At 36.9% G+C, this 18,990-nt stretch overlaps 1 protein-coding gene across 3 annotated transcripts in view; it reads left to right on the top strand.

The window, feature by feature from the left end:
- The window catches only part of pvrl2l (PVR cell adhesion molecule related 2 like), a 153,886-nt gene that overhangs the window by 49,235 nt on the left and 85,661 nt on the right, over window positions 1-18,990 (top strand). For all 3 annotated transcript variants that reach the window (XM_081377138.1, XM_081377136.1, XM_081377137.1), the window contains exons 2-3: window positions 16,449-16,558; window positions 17,618-17,861. In XM_081377138.1, coding sequence (XP_081233264.1) covers window positions 16,449-16,558; window positions 17,618-17,861 — 354 coding nt within the window. The remainder of the gene's footprint in view (window positions 1-16,448; window positions 16,559-17,617; window positions 17,862-18,990) is intronic.

Genomic DNA, 18,990 nt, shown 5'->3' with positions numbered 1-18,990 from the left:
AGGTTCCAAAATTATATGCTTTCCCACCGACCAATTCACTACTTATTTCATTATTTAATCATTTTAATAATGCAGATATATTGTTTATTTCTAGTTATACGTGCATTTTCTTTAGTGGATTTATCTAGTAGATTTTATTTTAATTGTGCACATCTCTTACATCAGAGTCAGTCTTAAACCATGTAGCATCTTGCAGTTCCACTTTTAAATAGAGTTAGCCAGCCAACTGGCAACTACAGTTTATTTGGCAAATGTCCATTTTTACTCTCAGTCGGCATTTGGCAGATATCCATTTTGGATCCTATAAATAAAAGAAAAGTTATGTTGCTTGAAGAATCTTAATGATCCTTAAAACAGGCGTCATTGTCTTCTCTAATTGTGCTCTATAATTTCTCCTCCTCTTTCCCTCCCGGCTCATCAGTTTCTCCTCCTCCTCCTCGGGTCAGGTGCTGGCAGCATAAATGTTGCCTGTCAATAATTTAATAAGAGAGGAGTGCATGTCTCCCCCTCTTTCAAACAGTTGCATCAATAATACATGGCTTACATGTAGAATAGGTTTGTACAGCTAGCCTCTGCTTTTTGTGTGGAAAACAGCCATGAGAATTTGTGAAATAAGCAGAAGAATGCATACACACTCATGGTAAAAAAAAAAAATCAGTGCATGAGGGTTATGGGAAATAATTCATGTGGCGTGAGTGTAAAGAAGGCAGGAGGGCTTTTTGTCTCCATTTCAGGCGCTCTCACTTGGGGATGAAGAAATGGGTCCCTGCCGCACATGTGCACAAACACAGACACACACACACACACATATGAACACCATCTCCTGGGGAAAAAAGATGGGGCCGCGACTGCTGTTGCTGCCGTTTCGTTGTCCTCGGGGAGGATGGCGAAATGCGTGCCTATCTCACACATACACGCGCAAAACAGCCATAATCTAGTGCACCACAGACACTTCCAGTAGGCATACCCATAACCTCCGTCACGTAACAAAACTCGCACTTTAAATTATTCACCCAAATAAACGCACAATGCGGGAAAGACAATTTGAGTGAAGTGACCTGTAACGGTTTATAGAAAATAAATACAATATTACTTAAAGTACTGTACACACATGGTTGTGTGTTCATAATCCTGTGTCAATACAATAAGAAAACCTATAAGCTGAGCATTTGAAGGCAGCACACGAAGGCTATTCCTTTGCCTTCTAGGATTCCATATATTTGCCAAAACTGAAATCCCTACAATTTCCTGCAAAAAACATATCTTAAAGGGATAGTTCACCCAAAAATAAAAAAACACCCAAAGATAAACTTCCACACCCGTAAGATTTGCGTTTATCTTCAGAACACAAATTAAGATATTTTTGATGAAATCTGAGAGATTTCAGTCCCTCCATTGGGAGCAAACGCAGTTTACATGTTCAAGGTCCAGAACGATAGGAATGACATCATTAAAGTCATCATGTGAATCCAATGGTTTAACCTCAATTTCATGAAGCGAGCAAGTGCTTTGTTTGCACACACACACAAAAAAAACATAATTTACCACTTTATTTACAAAAATATTGACCTGCAATACAGTAGGGGGAGCACCATGTGTTGTGTTGACTCAAGACCGGAAGTTGTTCCATGAACACGCGTTAAACAACAAATTTATGTTGTTGTTGTTGTTTTTTTTTTTTGTGCAAACAAAGCACTCGCGTCGCTTCATGAAATTGAGGTTAAACCACTGGAGTCACATGGATTACTTTAATGATGTCTTTACTATCGTTCTCAACCTTGAATGTGTAAATTGCTCCCAATGTAGGGACTGAAAGCTCTTGGATTTCATCAAAAAACCTTCATCTGTGTTCCGAAGATGAACAAAAGTCTTACAGGTGTGGAATGACATGAGGGTGAGTAATTAATGACAGAATTAAACATTTTAGGGTGAACTAACCCTTTAAACTGCCCTGAGATGGTTTATTGGTTTTGGTTAAAAACCAAATTATTGGTTACTATTATTAGTAAATTAACTAAAAGGATTAATCGATTAATCAGAACAATTGCTAGATTAATCGGAAACATAATCGATAGATTAATCAATTGAAAAAAAAAATCGATAGTTCCAGCCGTATTATATTTGTTTGCTATATGAAATTATATTTAAATTTTTTGTTTGTTTTCACTAATAGTATTGCAGTATTAGCTTAGCAAAATGCTGCTATCAAACTCTTTAGAGTGCGTTAGCATCTATCCACTTTTTCTGTGACGTTGGTTTTTTAAAGTATTTTCCCATTTATTTTACTCATGGAGATTTTTTCGTTTAAGAGTTACAAGCCATGCATCAAACCAACCAGCTATGACGTGAATTGCACCATTATAAACATTATGAAATTAGACAAAATGACAAAAGTACAAGACTGTGTAGCGTTTCATTGAGTAGAAGACTGTGTAACGTATGTAATTGAGAGAAAGAACTACAAAAACTATTGTTTTAAAGATGTTGATTGTGGATATGAGACTGTATAGTACGGAGACTGACTTTGCTTGTTTTGATTCTCTGATTTGGAGATTTCTTAATCATGGGTAATGTAGTTTTTCACCAGGAAATCTACTGTTAAAGTAATTCACGTCATAGCGGAAATACCCTAAGAATGAGATTCCGACTTGTAAAAAGCGTTCACGTCCTCGTACAACTTTAAAAATACAACTTGTAAAGAATTTTCGGATTGCTCCGACCGTTGAAGATTCATTTTTCCGATGATAGTGTTAGGACGGTAGTCACTTATGAATGCCGTTCCCCAAGTAGGCAGTGGACACCTAGGCGACTAGGGTTTTAGAACCAAACTGAAGTGTACAAAAACAGAATGAGCTGAGTTTCAGTGGAGGAGGAGGTAAGAGTGGCCAGGAAACCGCGTTCCACTTAGTCGCATGGAAACCTAATGGCACATTTCCTGTTTTAGAGAAAAGGGCTATCTTAGCAGTCCGAGGATGAAAGGTGAAAATATAACAAAAGATAAAAGAATGAACCATAAAGTGAAATGAAAGTGAAGTGGAAGTGAAAAGAATCAAAAAATTGAGATGCGGAAAGGAGATGCAGGTAGACAGGCATGAATAGAGGAACTACAGAGTTGAAAGAGGGAGAAATATGGAGGGATGGTTGAGAGGAAGTCACAAGGTGACCTTGAAAAAAAAGGGATGGGAGGGAGGGAAAATAAAGATGCAGGAGATGTTACCAAGAAGGAGAAAAGATCTGCTTGATGTCTAAGAGGGAACACACAGCTTTAGGCGGTGTGTGCTCCCTCAGAGCTAGTGTTTTATGTCTGGATGAGGGTGTGTCCCCTGGCGTACGTTTGACAGGGGGTGTGTGAGTGAGAGACACAGAAACAGAGTGGGTTTATAGAGGATAGAAGATTACTAGGTAGTGAGAGACAGCAAGAGGGAGGGCGAGCCGGCGATGGCATAAAGCGCCGTAGATGGAATTTGTTTCACGATTTCACATTCAACAGAATGAGAACTTCAGAGCTGTGAAGGATGGTCGAAATGAAGAGAATAAAAATAATAGTACCAGAGAGGGACGGAAACATATAAAGAGAGGTGAGCCGGGCCACCTTTACATAATTCCTCTCCGGCCATTTTGATCCAATCACAAAATCAGTAGAGCTAATGGATTCAGTGAGCTGGAGGTGTGTGCGATGATCGGCACACACACACACATTCAAGGTCTTCTTTATTATGGCATGGATACCATCGTCGTGCCTGCAGGGAACGCAGAGGTCATTCGGTTCACGAGTGGGTACGCGTATGTTTTCACACCCGGATTATTACAAGCTCTACTCACTAGTTTCCCATCACTGCCTGCCTTCAAACTCCAGCGCCTCCCTTTCTTCACCTCATGCCCTCTTCCCCTCTGCTTCCACAGTGACCTTTTACACCTCCGGGCCATTTGGAGATTAAAGATTTGAACTCCGTTGGAAAATAACTTGCATCGCATACAGCACGTATAGGAGACAGTATAGGTTCCCATTATTATTTTGCGTTTCCTTCCTAAATAACTGTACTTATTCATATAAAGGCCATAGGATTGGTTGACACATTGGTAGGAACCTTTTAAATCAATCAGGTTACATATTTTGTAATTATTACTCAGTGAAACTGCTGTTACAGCTCATCGGTGGCTCTTTATTTATGCAAGAGTATACGTCCTCATTTGGCCTTTAGCTTTTATACACTTGTTTATTTTATGCAGTGTAAAAATAAATGCATTTTTAATGAGTTTAAATGCTATTTTATAGCATACAATTATTTTAAATGTGGAGGCTCTAATGTGAACTATAAAAAATTAAGTGCTTGAGTGCAGTTTAGAGCCACACAGTTTTGATACTGGTTTATGTGTTGTTTGTCCACTATAAATTCTTCTACTTATGTTTTGTTACAGATATGATGGAAATATTAGAATATAGATTTTAAGGTTAATTATTTAAGGTGCAACAAGTTGTTAGATTTTTAATGACACCTGCAGCGTGAATGTTGCATCACGCAATTATTTTTCAATAAATTGCTACTTTTATTCAACAATAAAAATACTTTTATTCAACAATCCATTAATCTGGTCAAAAGTGATAGTAAAGGCATTTACAAAGTTTCGTTTAATGCTGTTCTTTTGAACTTTTCATCCAAAGAATCCTGAAAAACTGTAAAACATTTTCGATTAAGCAGCATTGATAATCAACATTGATAATAAGAAATGTTTCTTGAGCATATTAGAATGATTTCTCAAAGATCATGTGACACTAAAGACTGGAGTAATAAATATTACAATAGTGTATTTTAATAATATTTCATAATATTACTGTTTTGACTGTATTTTTGAAGATACTATAAAAACATTAAAAAATCTTACCGTCACCAAGTTTCTGAACAGTAGTTTATGTTGTAGAGAATCTATTTGCCCTGATTAATGATTTATTTATTCCACAAGTGAAGAAAGGCGAGTTTCAGGGGAGTTATTGAGGTAGAGCTAGTTGTATTGGTCATTAATCATGTTTTTCAAAAGTTGTTGGTGTAAAACTTTTTAATGAGGAGAAAATTACAGTGTGTCCCTCTAAAGTCCCCCTGTAGTCAATAATTTTATCCCTTAAGTTAAAACCATAGGTTAAAACTAATCATTGATCACCAAATTGACATAGGGCCTCGTCTACACCATTGCCTCATTTAATAGGCTATACACCGTTTTATGAATATTCAAATTAGCCCCGCCTCCACACAATCACACCAGCTCAGAGATCCACACCTTGACGATCACACTTGAACTGATTGGTTACAATGTAGTTTGTAACATCAGAGACACCACAAACCGCGTTTTAAAGACTGACTGTCTTTGGTTCACTGCAGTTTTAAAGAGAAAATACTCCTCAGTGGTGTTGAGTTATGAATTTGCACATGGTTTGTCTTAAAGCATATAAAAATAAATAAAAAAACACCACATAGACATATAAACAACATTAAAGCTTGATTTTCACCACAGGGGGACTTTTAAGGAATGTCTTATTTTACCGGAGTCATTATAATAACTGAGAGACTTCATCCGAGATTCAAACTCATAACGGTCACTCGGGCGGCGGGAAGAAACACATTCCTGTGAGATTCTAAAAGCGCGTGCTGCGTGCCCTCATGTCGCACTCTCACTGTGCTAATTATTTTCCATTCTCACTCCGTGGTCCAACGCCTCCGTTAGCGTCTTTGAGGCTTTTACACATACACGCGTGGAACGGGCTCAAGAGCTAACGAGTTCTAGAAATACTTCACCGTTCACGATTGACCTTGGGGAAGTCGCCAGACCCTCAGAAATCGGCGCGTCCCTGTCTCGCGCGCACGGTAGGAGATTTGAGCCTGACTGAGAGGAATGTAGATCAAGCTGCTGATAATGTGAAGATATTTCATTACACAGCAGACTGAACAGTCAATCCCCGAATGGCAGGCTTTTATTTTTTAGATGTCTAGGGAATTCAGTGCTTTTGACATCAACAAACGATAAAGATAGCTTTCTGGCCTATATGTTACAGTTTCTAAAGCCCTTTTCGGACGGGATTAACTTTACAAGGGTGGATGAAGTAATATAATTTTACCACAGGACGTCTGTAATATTAATGGACAATTCACACTGGATAAGATATCAACGTAGGCTAAAACCAAGCGGCAACCTCCCTGTCTCTCTCTTGAAACCAACACGGAAGTGAATTCAACGGCAATTCATCAACTGGCCGCTTGAGGCTGGATGCAGAAGTGAGTCAAATCTGTATCTCACCCATGTTAAAATGGCCAACTTTACAGCGGAAAAAAACATGTTTACAGCCTGGTGCAAAAAGTGGCTTTGGTCTATATAGCTTATTTTTCCCTTCATGACAACTGTGAGAGGGGTGAATTTTTTTATAACTCATCCGTTTAAATTATATTAAGCCTTAAAATTTCTGCATAATTAAGGGTGTCCACTTTAGAGTGACGGGTGGATTCCCGCTGCTGTGATCATTATTCGTTTGTCTGCTGTCTGTTAGCCATCACGTTAGTTCATTGTCTGACTGTAAAAATAAATAAATTCGGGAGTGACGCACTGCCATGATGGCGACCGTCGGCCACACCCACTTTAGGCTTCAAAAACGGTCTTCAGAAACCTACGGGTGATGTCATGGACACTACATATATTCTTTCTGTCTTTTTTTACAGTATATGGCTAAAACTAGCAGAAGTGGGAGGAGTATCTCGATTTGCGCATCGCCTTCACCCTACTGTCATCATGTGTGTATTACGTTGGTTCTTGATTTCATGTGCGCAAACACATATAACCTAAATTTATATGTATAAAAGTTAACAGTTATGTCCGGTCAAACAATGTATTAATTAACTTCAGATTGGATTGTGTTGGTAACAGGCACGACTTACCTAATGCTAAAAGATGTTTTGTGCCTCTAACAACTGCTTTTGTTTGACACTTGTCCCAGTGTCTAGAACACAACTGAAGGCTTTTTCAAGCGTATCTATACTTGAAAACCCGTGGGAAACTACTTTTAAACACAAAATGATGAAATATTTACAGCTGGTCTACTCGCACAGGATTACTATTAGGCTACCTGAGGTAATTTTTCCGGACCTTTTTACTGAAGGTAAAAGTCGCCGTAATCTTTATTGACATTGTCCGTAATAATTACTGAGATGCACATTCGGACAGGACTAAAATCACTGAGAAGCTCTGGTAATTATTACTTTACCCCATCTCCATGTTAAACTAGTCTTGTCCGAATAGAGCTTAAGCCAGTTGTTATTTGCATAAAAATGTTTTGTTGTCACAGACACACACACTATATATATATATATACAGTGCTATGCATAAGTTTAGACACCCATGCTACAGTTGACTAAAAAGAGGAACAAAATAAAAATCTGCCTGCCTCTATGGGAATTTAACATAGGGGTGTCCAAACTTATGCACCCTGTATTTTAAGGAAGAACATTTATTTATTTACGATACATTATTCATTCACAAAGAAAATTGGTGTCCTTAAAGGTTGGATTTTTCCTAATTTTTTAAATTAAGGCATTAAGTTCAGTTTCCAAAAGATGATTTGTTATTTCGCTTTTTAGTCAACTTTAGTATGGGTGTCTAAACTTATGCATAGCACTGTGTATATATATATATATATATGTGTGTGTGTGTGTGCGTATGTATGTATGTATGTATGTATATATATATATATGTGTATATATATATATATATATATGTATATATATATATATATATATATATATGTATATATATATATATATATATATGTATGTATATATATATATATATATATATATATATATATATATTATATATATATATATATATATATACATATATGCGTTTATTTTTATTGTCCTTTACTATGTATGATTGTATGGCTTATGCAATTTGTGATTTGCTTAAACAACACACACAAGAGTATGTATATGTAGCCTATATATATATATAGCCCCCACAAAAAAAGTATATATATAGCTTATACACATTTTAACATTTATTGATAAATGTTTATTGACATGAAAGTTACAAAACACAACATTGTATGTATTCATTCATGTATTCATAACTTATTAATATATGAATAATAATGAATATCATGTCATCACAATCAATATCATCACAAATAACATTTTGGAGGCTTTCCTTGAGTATGTACAGCAAGAATATGTGGTGTGATAAATGCCTTTTCCCCCCTTAAATGTGGTTAGTTTGTGCATCATGTGACTTCTTTAGAAAGACAAGGACGTCTGGGAGAGAAAAGAAATTGAGGCTTAGTGCGAGTAGAAAAAAATGTTGATAATGAAAGAAGTATTTGAAAACAGGCTGAACAGACAAGTTCTTGAATGTGTATTATGGCCTTGTCAGTTAAATTATTTCTGTTGTCAATGACATTTTTTTTTCCAAGGAAGTATTGCTCAAAATATGGTGTGAAATACGGCATACTGAAAAAGACAATCCAATTATTGTTTAGTTGGCTCAAACCTCCATTAAATTGGTGTGGTGTTTTCAAATGGGAAAAGGAATACTTGACTTTCTTCTGGGGAACACACAAGGAAAAATTTTGAAGGCTTCAATGGATAAGGATGTAAAAACACCATAAAAGCATCGTGTACAGTAGTAGCCAACACTACTCATACACTATCCACAGTATTTTTAAAAATTTTCACATGAAAGTGCTAGGCCTCCAGTGTCAGCTGCTTCCAGTTATTTTAGCTGTGCAAAATTGTCCGTTTTGCTGTTTAATGTTTGTGTTTGGCAAACTGGTAGTTGTTTTCATATTATTTTAATTCTTTATACTAATCATAAACACACTGGTTTTTAGTGTAAATAGCTTTTACCATTTACTTAATTTTTAGTTGTTTACCTATAGTGGCAATATGAATCGGAAGTCTCGCACATTCACAGGAAATTACTTACTTCCAGGATGAAAAATAAGGTTGATGTCCTTATATAAGTGTTCAGAAGTCATGTGATAACTTTGTGAGAGGGACGGATATTAGAAATGTATTTGATTAGTCACTGACAAATCTTCCGCTGCAGTGAGCTTTTAAACTCTGTGTCTGGATTGAATTAGTGAACTTGAAGTGGATTCGTCTGATTTATAGCATTCACAGTGATTTTCTGAACAGAATCAATCAATTCATTGAAAAATCAGAGTCAAAGACAGGGCCGGCGGAACACCCTGACTATCAGGCTCACTCAGTCAAGATGAATGTGAAAATATATTTTAATGATGAAATGGAATAGACTGTTTAGAAAAAAATCACATTTACCAAGTGCATAAGCTTTCTAGGGTTTGTTCACCCAAAAATGAAAATTCTGTCAGTAATTACTCACCCTCATGTTGAGTCAACCCTGTAAGACTTTCGTTCATCTTCGAAACACAAATGAAGATATTTTTGATGAAATCTGAGAGCTGGCTCACTCCTTCATAGGCTGCTTGGTAATTGATATCTGCCATCCCAGAAAGTTTGTAAAAACATTGTTAAAATAGTCCAAGTGACTACAGTGGCTCAACCTTAAGTTTATCAAGCGACGAGAATACTTTTTGTGCGCAAAAAAACCCCCAAAATAACGACTTTATTTTCTTCCGTGTGGGCCTCTGAGGGAGTTCACGTCTTCTCAGTTCTCGCGCATGCGTCGTGGCGCTCTCGTGAACTCACGTCAGAGGCCCACACGGAAGAAAATGAATAGTTGAATAAAGTCGTCATTTTTGTTTTTTTTTGCACACAAAAAGTACTAACTAAAGATCTAACCCTTTGATATTAGGCTACTATTGCAACATTTTAGTTAAGAGGATAGTTCGCCCAAAAATGAACCAATTTGCTCTGCTGAACACAAAAGATATTTTGAAAAATGTTTGTAACCAGACAGTTGAAGGACCTTATTGACCTCCATGCTAGTATCGGAAAAAAATACTATGGAAGTCAATGGGGCCATTCAACTGTTTGATTACAAAAATTCTTCAAAATATCTTCTTTTATGTTCAGCAGAAGAAAGAAATTCATACAGGTTTGGAACTTGAGGGTGAGTAAACGATGACAGAAATTTCTCTTTTTTGGGTGAGCAATTCCTTTAAAGGCACAATATTTAACTTTTTTGCTTTAAAATTAGCAAAAATCACTATTCCATGTTATATATTTTTTTTAGTTGTGTACTTACATTATCCCGACTGTTTCCAACAACTTTCAAACCAGGAGAAATTTGAATTAAATTTTTAGACACGGCACATTTCTTTTTTTCTGGTTTGTCGCAGTCAATGGCGTCATATCCGTGTTGTCCCTGGTTTCCGCCTATGGTTTCCGCTCGTACTGCCATGGTAACCATAGCTATGAGCAGAGCCCTCTGATTAACCAAAGCGAAAGACGCAGACAACTGTGGAGTTCGCAATGTCTATTTGCACGCTGTTGTTGTTTCGTTCAAACATTATGGACAATGACTTTGGATAAAAAATGAGAACTAAAACGAGAATCAATATCAGCGCGGTGTTTTCGAGATGCCGAGAGCTCCCATAGACAGTATATAAACGAGAGCTCCACGTCCGAGACTTCGACCGCTTCGACATGTACTTATTAAACAGGTGAGCACATTTACATAAAACTATGTTACATAGTTCAACAATGATAAATTGTCAGAATATGATCTGTATGTTATTCTAATGGTGATCTAGCTTACTGCTAGTCTCATACAGACAGACTAACACATTAATTTCAACACATTCAAATGCAGTTTAGTGTGCTAGTGTAATGTTAGACCAAGTGAAACAGCGCTGCGTTACCTCACAAGTTTAATTTGTCTAATAAACTGTAAATATCCGCAGGAGCTCGCGTCGCGTGTGGAGCTGATGGCTGTCTCTTAGCAATCCCGAACTGCTTCATATCACAGTCATGATAAAAGCATCGATGTATTCAGTCATCCATAAACATTATTAGATCGGTCGGTCCATAATTCTTAGCATGTGTTGCGTCATCAAACTACGCCTTTGTTATTTTAAAGAGGTTAGCGACCCCTAGTGGAGAAAAATTCCATACTGTGGCTTTAAGGCCAGTCTGTTTAACAAAGTCACATTTTGATTGGCACATTTGACACAAACTTCCCGCTTCATCAAATCCGCATATCGATGAGTCGAATTTTTGCAAATGTTGGCCTAGGCAGTTTTCCTTAGGATATTATTCAATGCTCTGCCATCTGTATTTGCTCAGTAGCTTCTAGTCTAATAGTTGTAGTAGCGACAGGTTTGTTTGGGCCACATATGCTTTTTTAGCAGGGAAACTTTGCGTTACATCATCGACCCCTTTCGTTTCTTCTGACTCTTCAGTGCCTCACTGTCGCCAGCTCTGGTCAAAAAAACGATTTGATACAAACTGGACATTGCTACCCTTTTGTGAATTCATGAACAGTCCTACTATTTCAAAGCTATTAAATGGCTTCAGAAGACAGTTTAATGATTATTTTTGCTGTATAAAAGTTTCAATTACATATTGGTTGCTTTTTTATGGTGCAGTTACAATTTAAGATTGATAAATTCCTCCACGGAGGAAAGAAAGTTGTACGGAATGGTTTTAAGGCGAGTAAATAGTGACAGAAAGACTGGGGGAACTAATCCTTTAAAGTTACACCTAAATATATACCTAAAATTAAACATTTATGCTAGTTAGTGTGCAAATAGGTAACGCCCTAGGGCAGAGTCATCCCTGCGGTGCGTATGTATGAATATATTAATGACTCTGAGGTGAATTTCACACGTTATTTAGCATAAGCACCGATGAGCTTTGCATTGAGTTCATAAAGCAAGCTTATGTGCTTTTTGTAAATTGCTTCTGCCCTTTAAATGTGTTTTTGTTTTATTGAAGAGCCTGTTGCGGGCCTACTTTGGTTCGTTTGTCATCCTTAAGTAAAGCGTATCAGCAGTGCACAGACACCCCGACTGTTTCAGAGGTATTAAAGCCAGTGCAAATAGTAGATCAGTACAGGAATATGAACAGAAACACTTGAACACAAAGGGAGGGAGTGAAGCATGCTGGGTATTCATGCAAATGAGACAGATTTTTGATCCATGTTGGTTCTTTACTTTATTGTTCTCATTTTTTCCTTCTTTTTGAACCCATGGCGTTCTTTCATTGACCCTATGAAAAACGAATGACTAAAACATCGTACAACTACATTCCACCCGATGACTCATTTGTTGATGTGTATGGAGGAAGAGGGAGAGAGGGAAATAGAGTTATGAGCCAAAGATAGAAGGAAACAAAAGAGGAGCGGAGCCGAGCGAGAGAGAGAGGTAAAGGGAGCGAGGTGAGTGAATAAATGCTTTGTGTTTCTGTTTCTTATACCACAGAGCTGGTCTGACAGGCCATTGTGTACCTTCAGGGGGAATTCTGCTACATTGAGTCACACGCAGCTCCTCGCATAATGAAAACACACACTTCTTGACATGAGAGCCCTGGATACGGACATGCACTGAGCACACTGATATGTGCATGCCTTCGCATACATCTGTATGAATGGCATGTTAATTGTAAATACCCAGAACAAATCCAATAGTCAAAGATTATTTGTCAAATACAAATAGCGATAGAGCAGCAGCAGCAGCAGCGGGTCTTGTAATGAGAATGAAAATTTTTGGATGAAAATGAATGTATATAAAATTAGTAGTACATAAAAAAAACAGCTAAAGGGAAATTGGCTTCTATGACAGAAGATAGTATTTAATATCGTCCATTTAAAATTCCATATAAATCTTTATAATGTCTGTATATAGAAACTGCCAAGAGACATAAATTGTGTTGAACAACTATACGAAAACATTTACATACACTACCAAAGCTGTTCAGATGTTTGGGGTCAGTAAGATTTTTTAAATATTTTTGAATAAAAGTCTCTTATGCTCAAAAATACAGGAAAAATAGTAATATTGTGAAATATTATTACAGCAAAAAATATACACATCCTTAAAATAAAGTTTTTTTTTTTTTTGCAGCAATGCCACTGAAGAAACATTTTTGGCTCCCCAAAGAATCCTTCCGTCATCAGCTCTTAAAAGAACCATTTTAATAATATAAAGAACCTTTTTCCACTATAAAGAGCTGTTTGTTCAATTGAAAGGTTCCATCGGTGTTAAAGGTTCTTCATTGACCCATAGATGCCAGTATAGAAGCTTTTTTTTTTCATTACTCCAGTCTTTATTGTCACATGATCCTCCAGAAATCATTCTAATATGCTGATTTTCTGCTCAACAAACATTTCTTAGTATTTAAAAATTTTCTTTGACGAACAAAGTTTACATTTATTTGAAATAGAAATTATTTGCTGCAATATAAATGTGCAGTGCATTGCCGTTGTATGTACCATGGCCTGAAACATAATCTACACAAGTATATGTGTGCAACTATTTTTAATTGTGCAAGCTCGATATTGTGCATTGTGCGTTCTTCAAATGTGGCACTGCATTGCATTCTCAGCCTTTCCACAAGGGGTGCTATAGTGGACATTAACAAACACTGCTTTATGGCTGTTTTTCTGCATGGTTGTCTTTGTGTTAAGTTTGTAACTGGTCTAATATGCGTTCTTGCATTATTGTGACAGATATAAACATTAGAATGCTTAATGGTGCGTATATGGAATTTCCTTCGAGTGTCTGTGCCATTAAACCACATTTATTCGATGCTATTCAGGTAAATCAGCTAGATAAACATGGCAATGTAAGTAACTTAAAGCTGTTCAGCAAGATTTTCTTCAAACTGTTGCACTGCAATGGCAGTACTTGACTTGAATGGAAAAACTGACCATAGATGAAGACAGTTTTTGCTAATGGATGCTTTAGCATCCCTCGTGGCGTATTTGCAATATAAATGTTTTGACACAATCATGGATGAAATCAAGCTTAAGTCATTGAGCCTAAGGGTTTTTAATACAGACACATTACAGTACAGTACAAGTATTTGGCATCGTCTGTAAGTGTGTCGTATACCTTTCAGTCGGTGTTAGGTAACAGATCTGATTTATAGGAGGTTTGCGAACCTGAGGTCATCGATTGAATGCCTTTGTGGAACATAAACCGAGGCGGATCTTTTCAATGTGGCGAAAGGGTTATAACATAAGAGGAGAATGCTTTTGCATTTGAAAGTGTGCGTTTCTATGACAGAATCAAGCTCTGTTTATGTATCATTTTATGTGGCCGCAACCCTGTATTTGAGATTTATTTAATCTCCGGTGTACATGCAATCTGAGGTCTTGTCTTTAGAGTGTTTGAGTGTGCCGATGTTTCTGTAGATTGTCAAATGCAGCTGCTTGTGAATGTGTGTGTGTGTTTGTGAGCACTGAGCCATTCCTTATTCCATCAGTATATATGGAGCAGCTCTCATGCTGTTCGCTGGCCTTTGACTCCTAGAGCTCTGAGCTGGAGGTCTCTCGCTTCTGTCTCCACAGGAGCTCGCTGGAGTCGGCGGACTACCCGAGTCAAAACACGGGTTGTTTATTTTAACCTGCCTTTGTGTACGGCCGGGTGAGAAAACGTGAAAGCAAAGAGAAAGCGAGTGAGTTTTGAAAAAGTTGAACTTTGCAATCTTCCATAAGTGAATGCTGTGCCGACACAAAGATCACCGTCTGGCATCATGGCCACCGGGTCAAAATGTTCAAATGCAGAAGGAAAGCAATTTTAAAAGTGCTATGGCTGGGACTGCAATGCAGTGTCAGTTTACCATCAGTGTGATGCAGACTGCAGAACAACTCCTATCGGGTTCTAGAATCACAGGTTTGTTTTTATTGCACTATAAATGTGCAATAATTTTCTTTTATAGGCTTTAGCCTCCCACTATAAAGTTTTGATCACTTGACTGTTATGTTGAAGGGCAAAATTGTTTTAAAAGCAGCATAAACGTCATTTTAATGATGATTTTTAATTATTTGCGCACTTAATTACTTACAAGTCAAGTGTGTAATGTAATTTTCAGTTTGCAGAATCCATCTGTTATTTGCTGAGAGAGATGTGTTAGTCGGTGATGCTGAGAAAGTTAAGACTAATTATATTGCGCACAATCAAAAAAACAATTAAAATTCTCTTCATATTAATATGAGGCCTTTGAACATATAATTAAGATCTAAATTGCCCCCCCCCCCCCCCCCAAAAAAAAAAAAATGAGAAAGATTGCTATGGGTGTGTGTATATATATATAAAGTAAAATTTTTAAAGTGAACCTGGATCAAACGACCTTTACTTTAACTCTTTCCCTGCCATTGATGGAATTTTCTGTCATTTATGACACAATGCTTCTCCACCATTTACGGAATATTTCGTCATTTATGACACAATACTTCTCCGCCATTGACGATATTTTCTGTCATTTATGACTCAACGCTTTTCCACCATTTACGCAATATTACATCATTTATGACACAATGGGCGCTATTACGCATCTTCTGAAAGAGTACAGAATCTCCAGATCAAAACACAGGAGAAGAAGCAGAAAAAAGCAATAGAAGCATTGCTTGCACACATGTAAGCTAACGCGATCATCAAACATTAAACGGCATAGAAATCAAAATGGCCTTACATTACCGAATGAAACGTCGACACAGGACGAGGTATAGGACTGAAGCTTTGTGGGTTCTTATGGAAGTGACCTACTTCATCTGTGTGTTGGTAATCATTCTAAATCTGATACAGGTGTAGTCTTTGACAACAATGCTTTTTTTATGAAACATACCCATTACCCACATTCAAGTGTTGATAAAAAAAGAATGCATGAAGCTAGAATAAAATGTTTTTTTTTAAAGCAGAGGCTCTGTTTGGCTTTTGATTATATTGCATGTTCTGACTGACAACTAAAAAAAAAGAAAGAAATGCTGGTGAGGAAAGAGTTAATTTCCTCTTAAAAAGGAAGGTTCTTTATTGACTTCAATGGTTCCATGAATACCTGTTAACATCCATGGAATCCAATCATGTTATTTATGTATAAAATCAAGCGCAACCTTTCTTTTTCTTTATTGAATATTTATTTTTCACTTGGGAATGCGTTGCATTATAGAACGTTTCAGTTGACTTTTATAGTTGTTTTCATCCAGATGCATTTGTTCAACCGAGCTCTGATCCATATTCGTGATTGTGTAGATTGATGCTGTGATGATGAGATAGCTCAAGTTTTTCTTTTTCTTTAATTATGGGCAATCAAAGCAGGATAAGTCTCATGCTGAGACAGTCTGCACATTCAATAGATAGATGTGAAGCCACTGAGCTCCAATCAGTCTAAGACTGCGCTTTTTCCCGGAGGAAGCTCAGGCCCGGGAATATAACAGTCACTTTGGTGTGTTTCTTATTAGCCTGATGTCAGGGTTTCATTTTAATCATTTTAATATAGGCTACGATACTGGAAAGTTCTAATGTTTCGCTCTTTCCTCTTTTGCAGTGGTCTGGAGTCAGCGTGTTCGAGTAGACTATGAGGTCACTGCGAATCCAAATGAAGATGTCAATCTGCGCTGTGAGTTCACCAACAGCGGAAGCACCAAACTCACACAGGTGAGACAAGAAAAGTTTGATTAGTTCAAAGTGTCAAAAATTAGATATTTGAGGCTCTCACCATATTTACAGGGTGAATTGAGGTAAATTGGGATGCTTTTGCCATTAAAATAACTGTTTTTTTTTATTTATTATCCTGAATAATCCTATTTTACACAAATATATACAGTACACACATACACACTATGTTGCGTTTCCATGTTTTATGGGGACTATCCGTAGGCACAATGATTTTTATACTGTACAAACTGTATATTCTATCCCCTAACCATAACTCTCTACGCCTAAACACAACCCTCACTGAAAACTTTCTTCATTTTTGCATTTTAAAAACTCATTTTTTCTCATGGGGACCTAAAAATGTACCCACAAGATACAAAATAATAAGCAGCACAAATCTGTTTCCAACACCGGTAATAATAAGAAATGTTTCTAGAGCAGCAAATCAGCATATTAGAATGATTTCTGAAGGATCATGTGACACTGAAGACTGGATCACAGGAATAAATTAAATTGTTTTAAATCATTAACATTATTGCTTTACTGTATTTTTGATCAAATAAATGCAGCCTTGTTGAGCATAAGAGAATTTCATTCAATAGTTTGATAATTAGCAGGTTTTCTTGAGAAAATTGCACAAATAATTTATTAGGCTTTTAATTTGCCAGAATAATTGTAAGATTATGCATTTTTTACAGAAAAAATGATAGCATCATTCTAAACCTTCAAGGTTATCAGAAGTCATCATCACTTTTTTCGATAAAATCTATGTCTGCCTGCTTGATAATACTTTGGTGCATATTTAAATATGCAGAATTCACAACAACGTTATTCAGTGCATACATGAATATTAATTATCGGCAATCAGTGAAACACCTGTACGTGTTGAACAAATGTAAGATATAGTGATAGTTAAGCACAGGCCCAGTAATTGTCCAATGTTATCGCAATCCATATGGTTAATCCTAAGTTTAAACAACAAGCAGATGGCTGGCAGCATGCTGTATGTTAAAGCAATGCCATGTGAGGATTAATTCCCTATTTCTTACTGGTTCGTAGGTTTCGTGGATGTTTGAGCGTGTTGAGGGTGACAGGCACAACATTGCTGTATTCCACCCCGTATATGGAGCCAGTTTCCCTAATAAAGATTTTGTAGGTCGAGTTAATTTCACACAAGGCTCCCTGGAGAACCCATCCATTAGGATCAGGAAACTGAGGATGTCTGATGCTGGCAGGTACATCTGCGAGTACGCGACTTACCCCAGCGGAAACGAGCAAGGAACGACCACTCTTATCATGCTGGGTAAGTAACTCACTTGTGTTTATTTATAGGCCTGCTTCAATGCTTCCTGCAAACAAGACAGATTCAAGTATAACAATTTAACCATTTCTTAAAAAAATAAAATAAAGCTCCATGTCAAATGATGACACAAACATAGTATTTTGATGTGATATGGTTCAAAAGAACTGATTCATAAAAATGAATCACACTTTCCAGTCGCTAGCCTATTTTTGGCCTTTTGGTTAAAATCAGAGATGGTTTTAAAGAAGCCCTGCTCTCATACTCTCGAGTCTTGACATGAGCAAGGAGTGTGAAATTAGAAACTTAATGGCGAAATAATTAGTGCATTAAAATAAAAGCAGTATTCACAATGTTTTCTAATTTTATATTGCCAACAAAATTCTATCAAATATGTTTTAAATGTTCATTAAATATCTGCCTAAACAACATACCTCAAGTTTGATGCTTCGACTGCTGAATCTTTAGCTACTCTGGGTGTAGTTAGGAGTTGTGCTAACTACATTAGCTTTGCTCACAGGAGCATTTCTGCTGTCTGCTTTAACACTAATGTCACCCATTAGCCTGATTCATCATTTGAATGACTAAGCTAATGCTATCATCAGAGACAGAGTGATGGTATGAATCAGGGCTGCCCGTTTATCCATGTTGGCTGTGTTCAAGCGTCTCGCTCTGTTTGTCTTTCACTGTTTACCCCTGGGTAAACCAAGTAGAACATTAACTCAGCGTTCATCTTGTATTGTTGTGTTAACCACTTGCTTTTAAATGTGCTTGGCTAATTTAATCATCTTATATCATCTTACACACATACTGTATATTAGGGGTTGCACGACTACTGATTTCTGCTAGTCGATTTCTTATCAAAACAATACTCGAGTTACTCGACTACTCGTGGTTCATGCTACTGTAAATGAAAAGACATGAAATAGCTAGATCTTATCAATAAACATTTATTAATTCATAGCCTAATGCAACAATTACATAAGTAAACTCTCAAAACATTATAATTATGACATTTCATTTTTAAATTTTCATGTAACAGTCTATAGCCAAATAAATGGCCGTTCTTGCTTTTCATTTCAGACGTCTGCTTCTAGGGGCCGTCACATATCGCGTCTTTTCCGCGCTCAAG

The sequence above is a fragment of the Scardinius erythrophthalmus genome, assembly GCF_964197995.2.
Source record: "Scardinius erythrophthalmus genome assembly, chromosome: 10".
NCBI classification, from domain to species: Eukaryota; Metazoa; Chordata; class Actinopteri; order Cypriniformes; family Leuciscidae; genus Scardinius; species Scardinius erythrophthalmus.
Note: the sequence above shows the minus strand (reverse complement) of the source record. Positions and strands in the feature narration are given on the sequence as shown.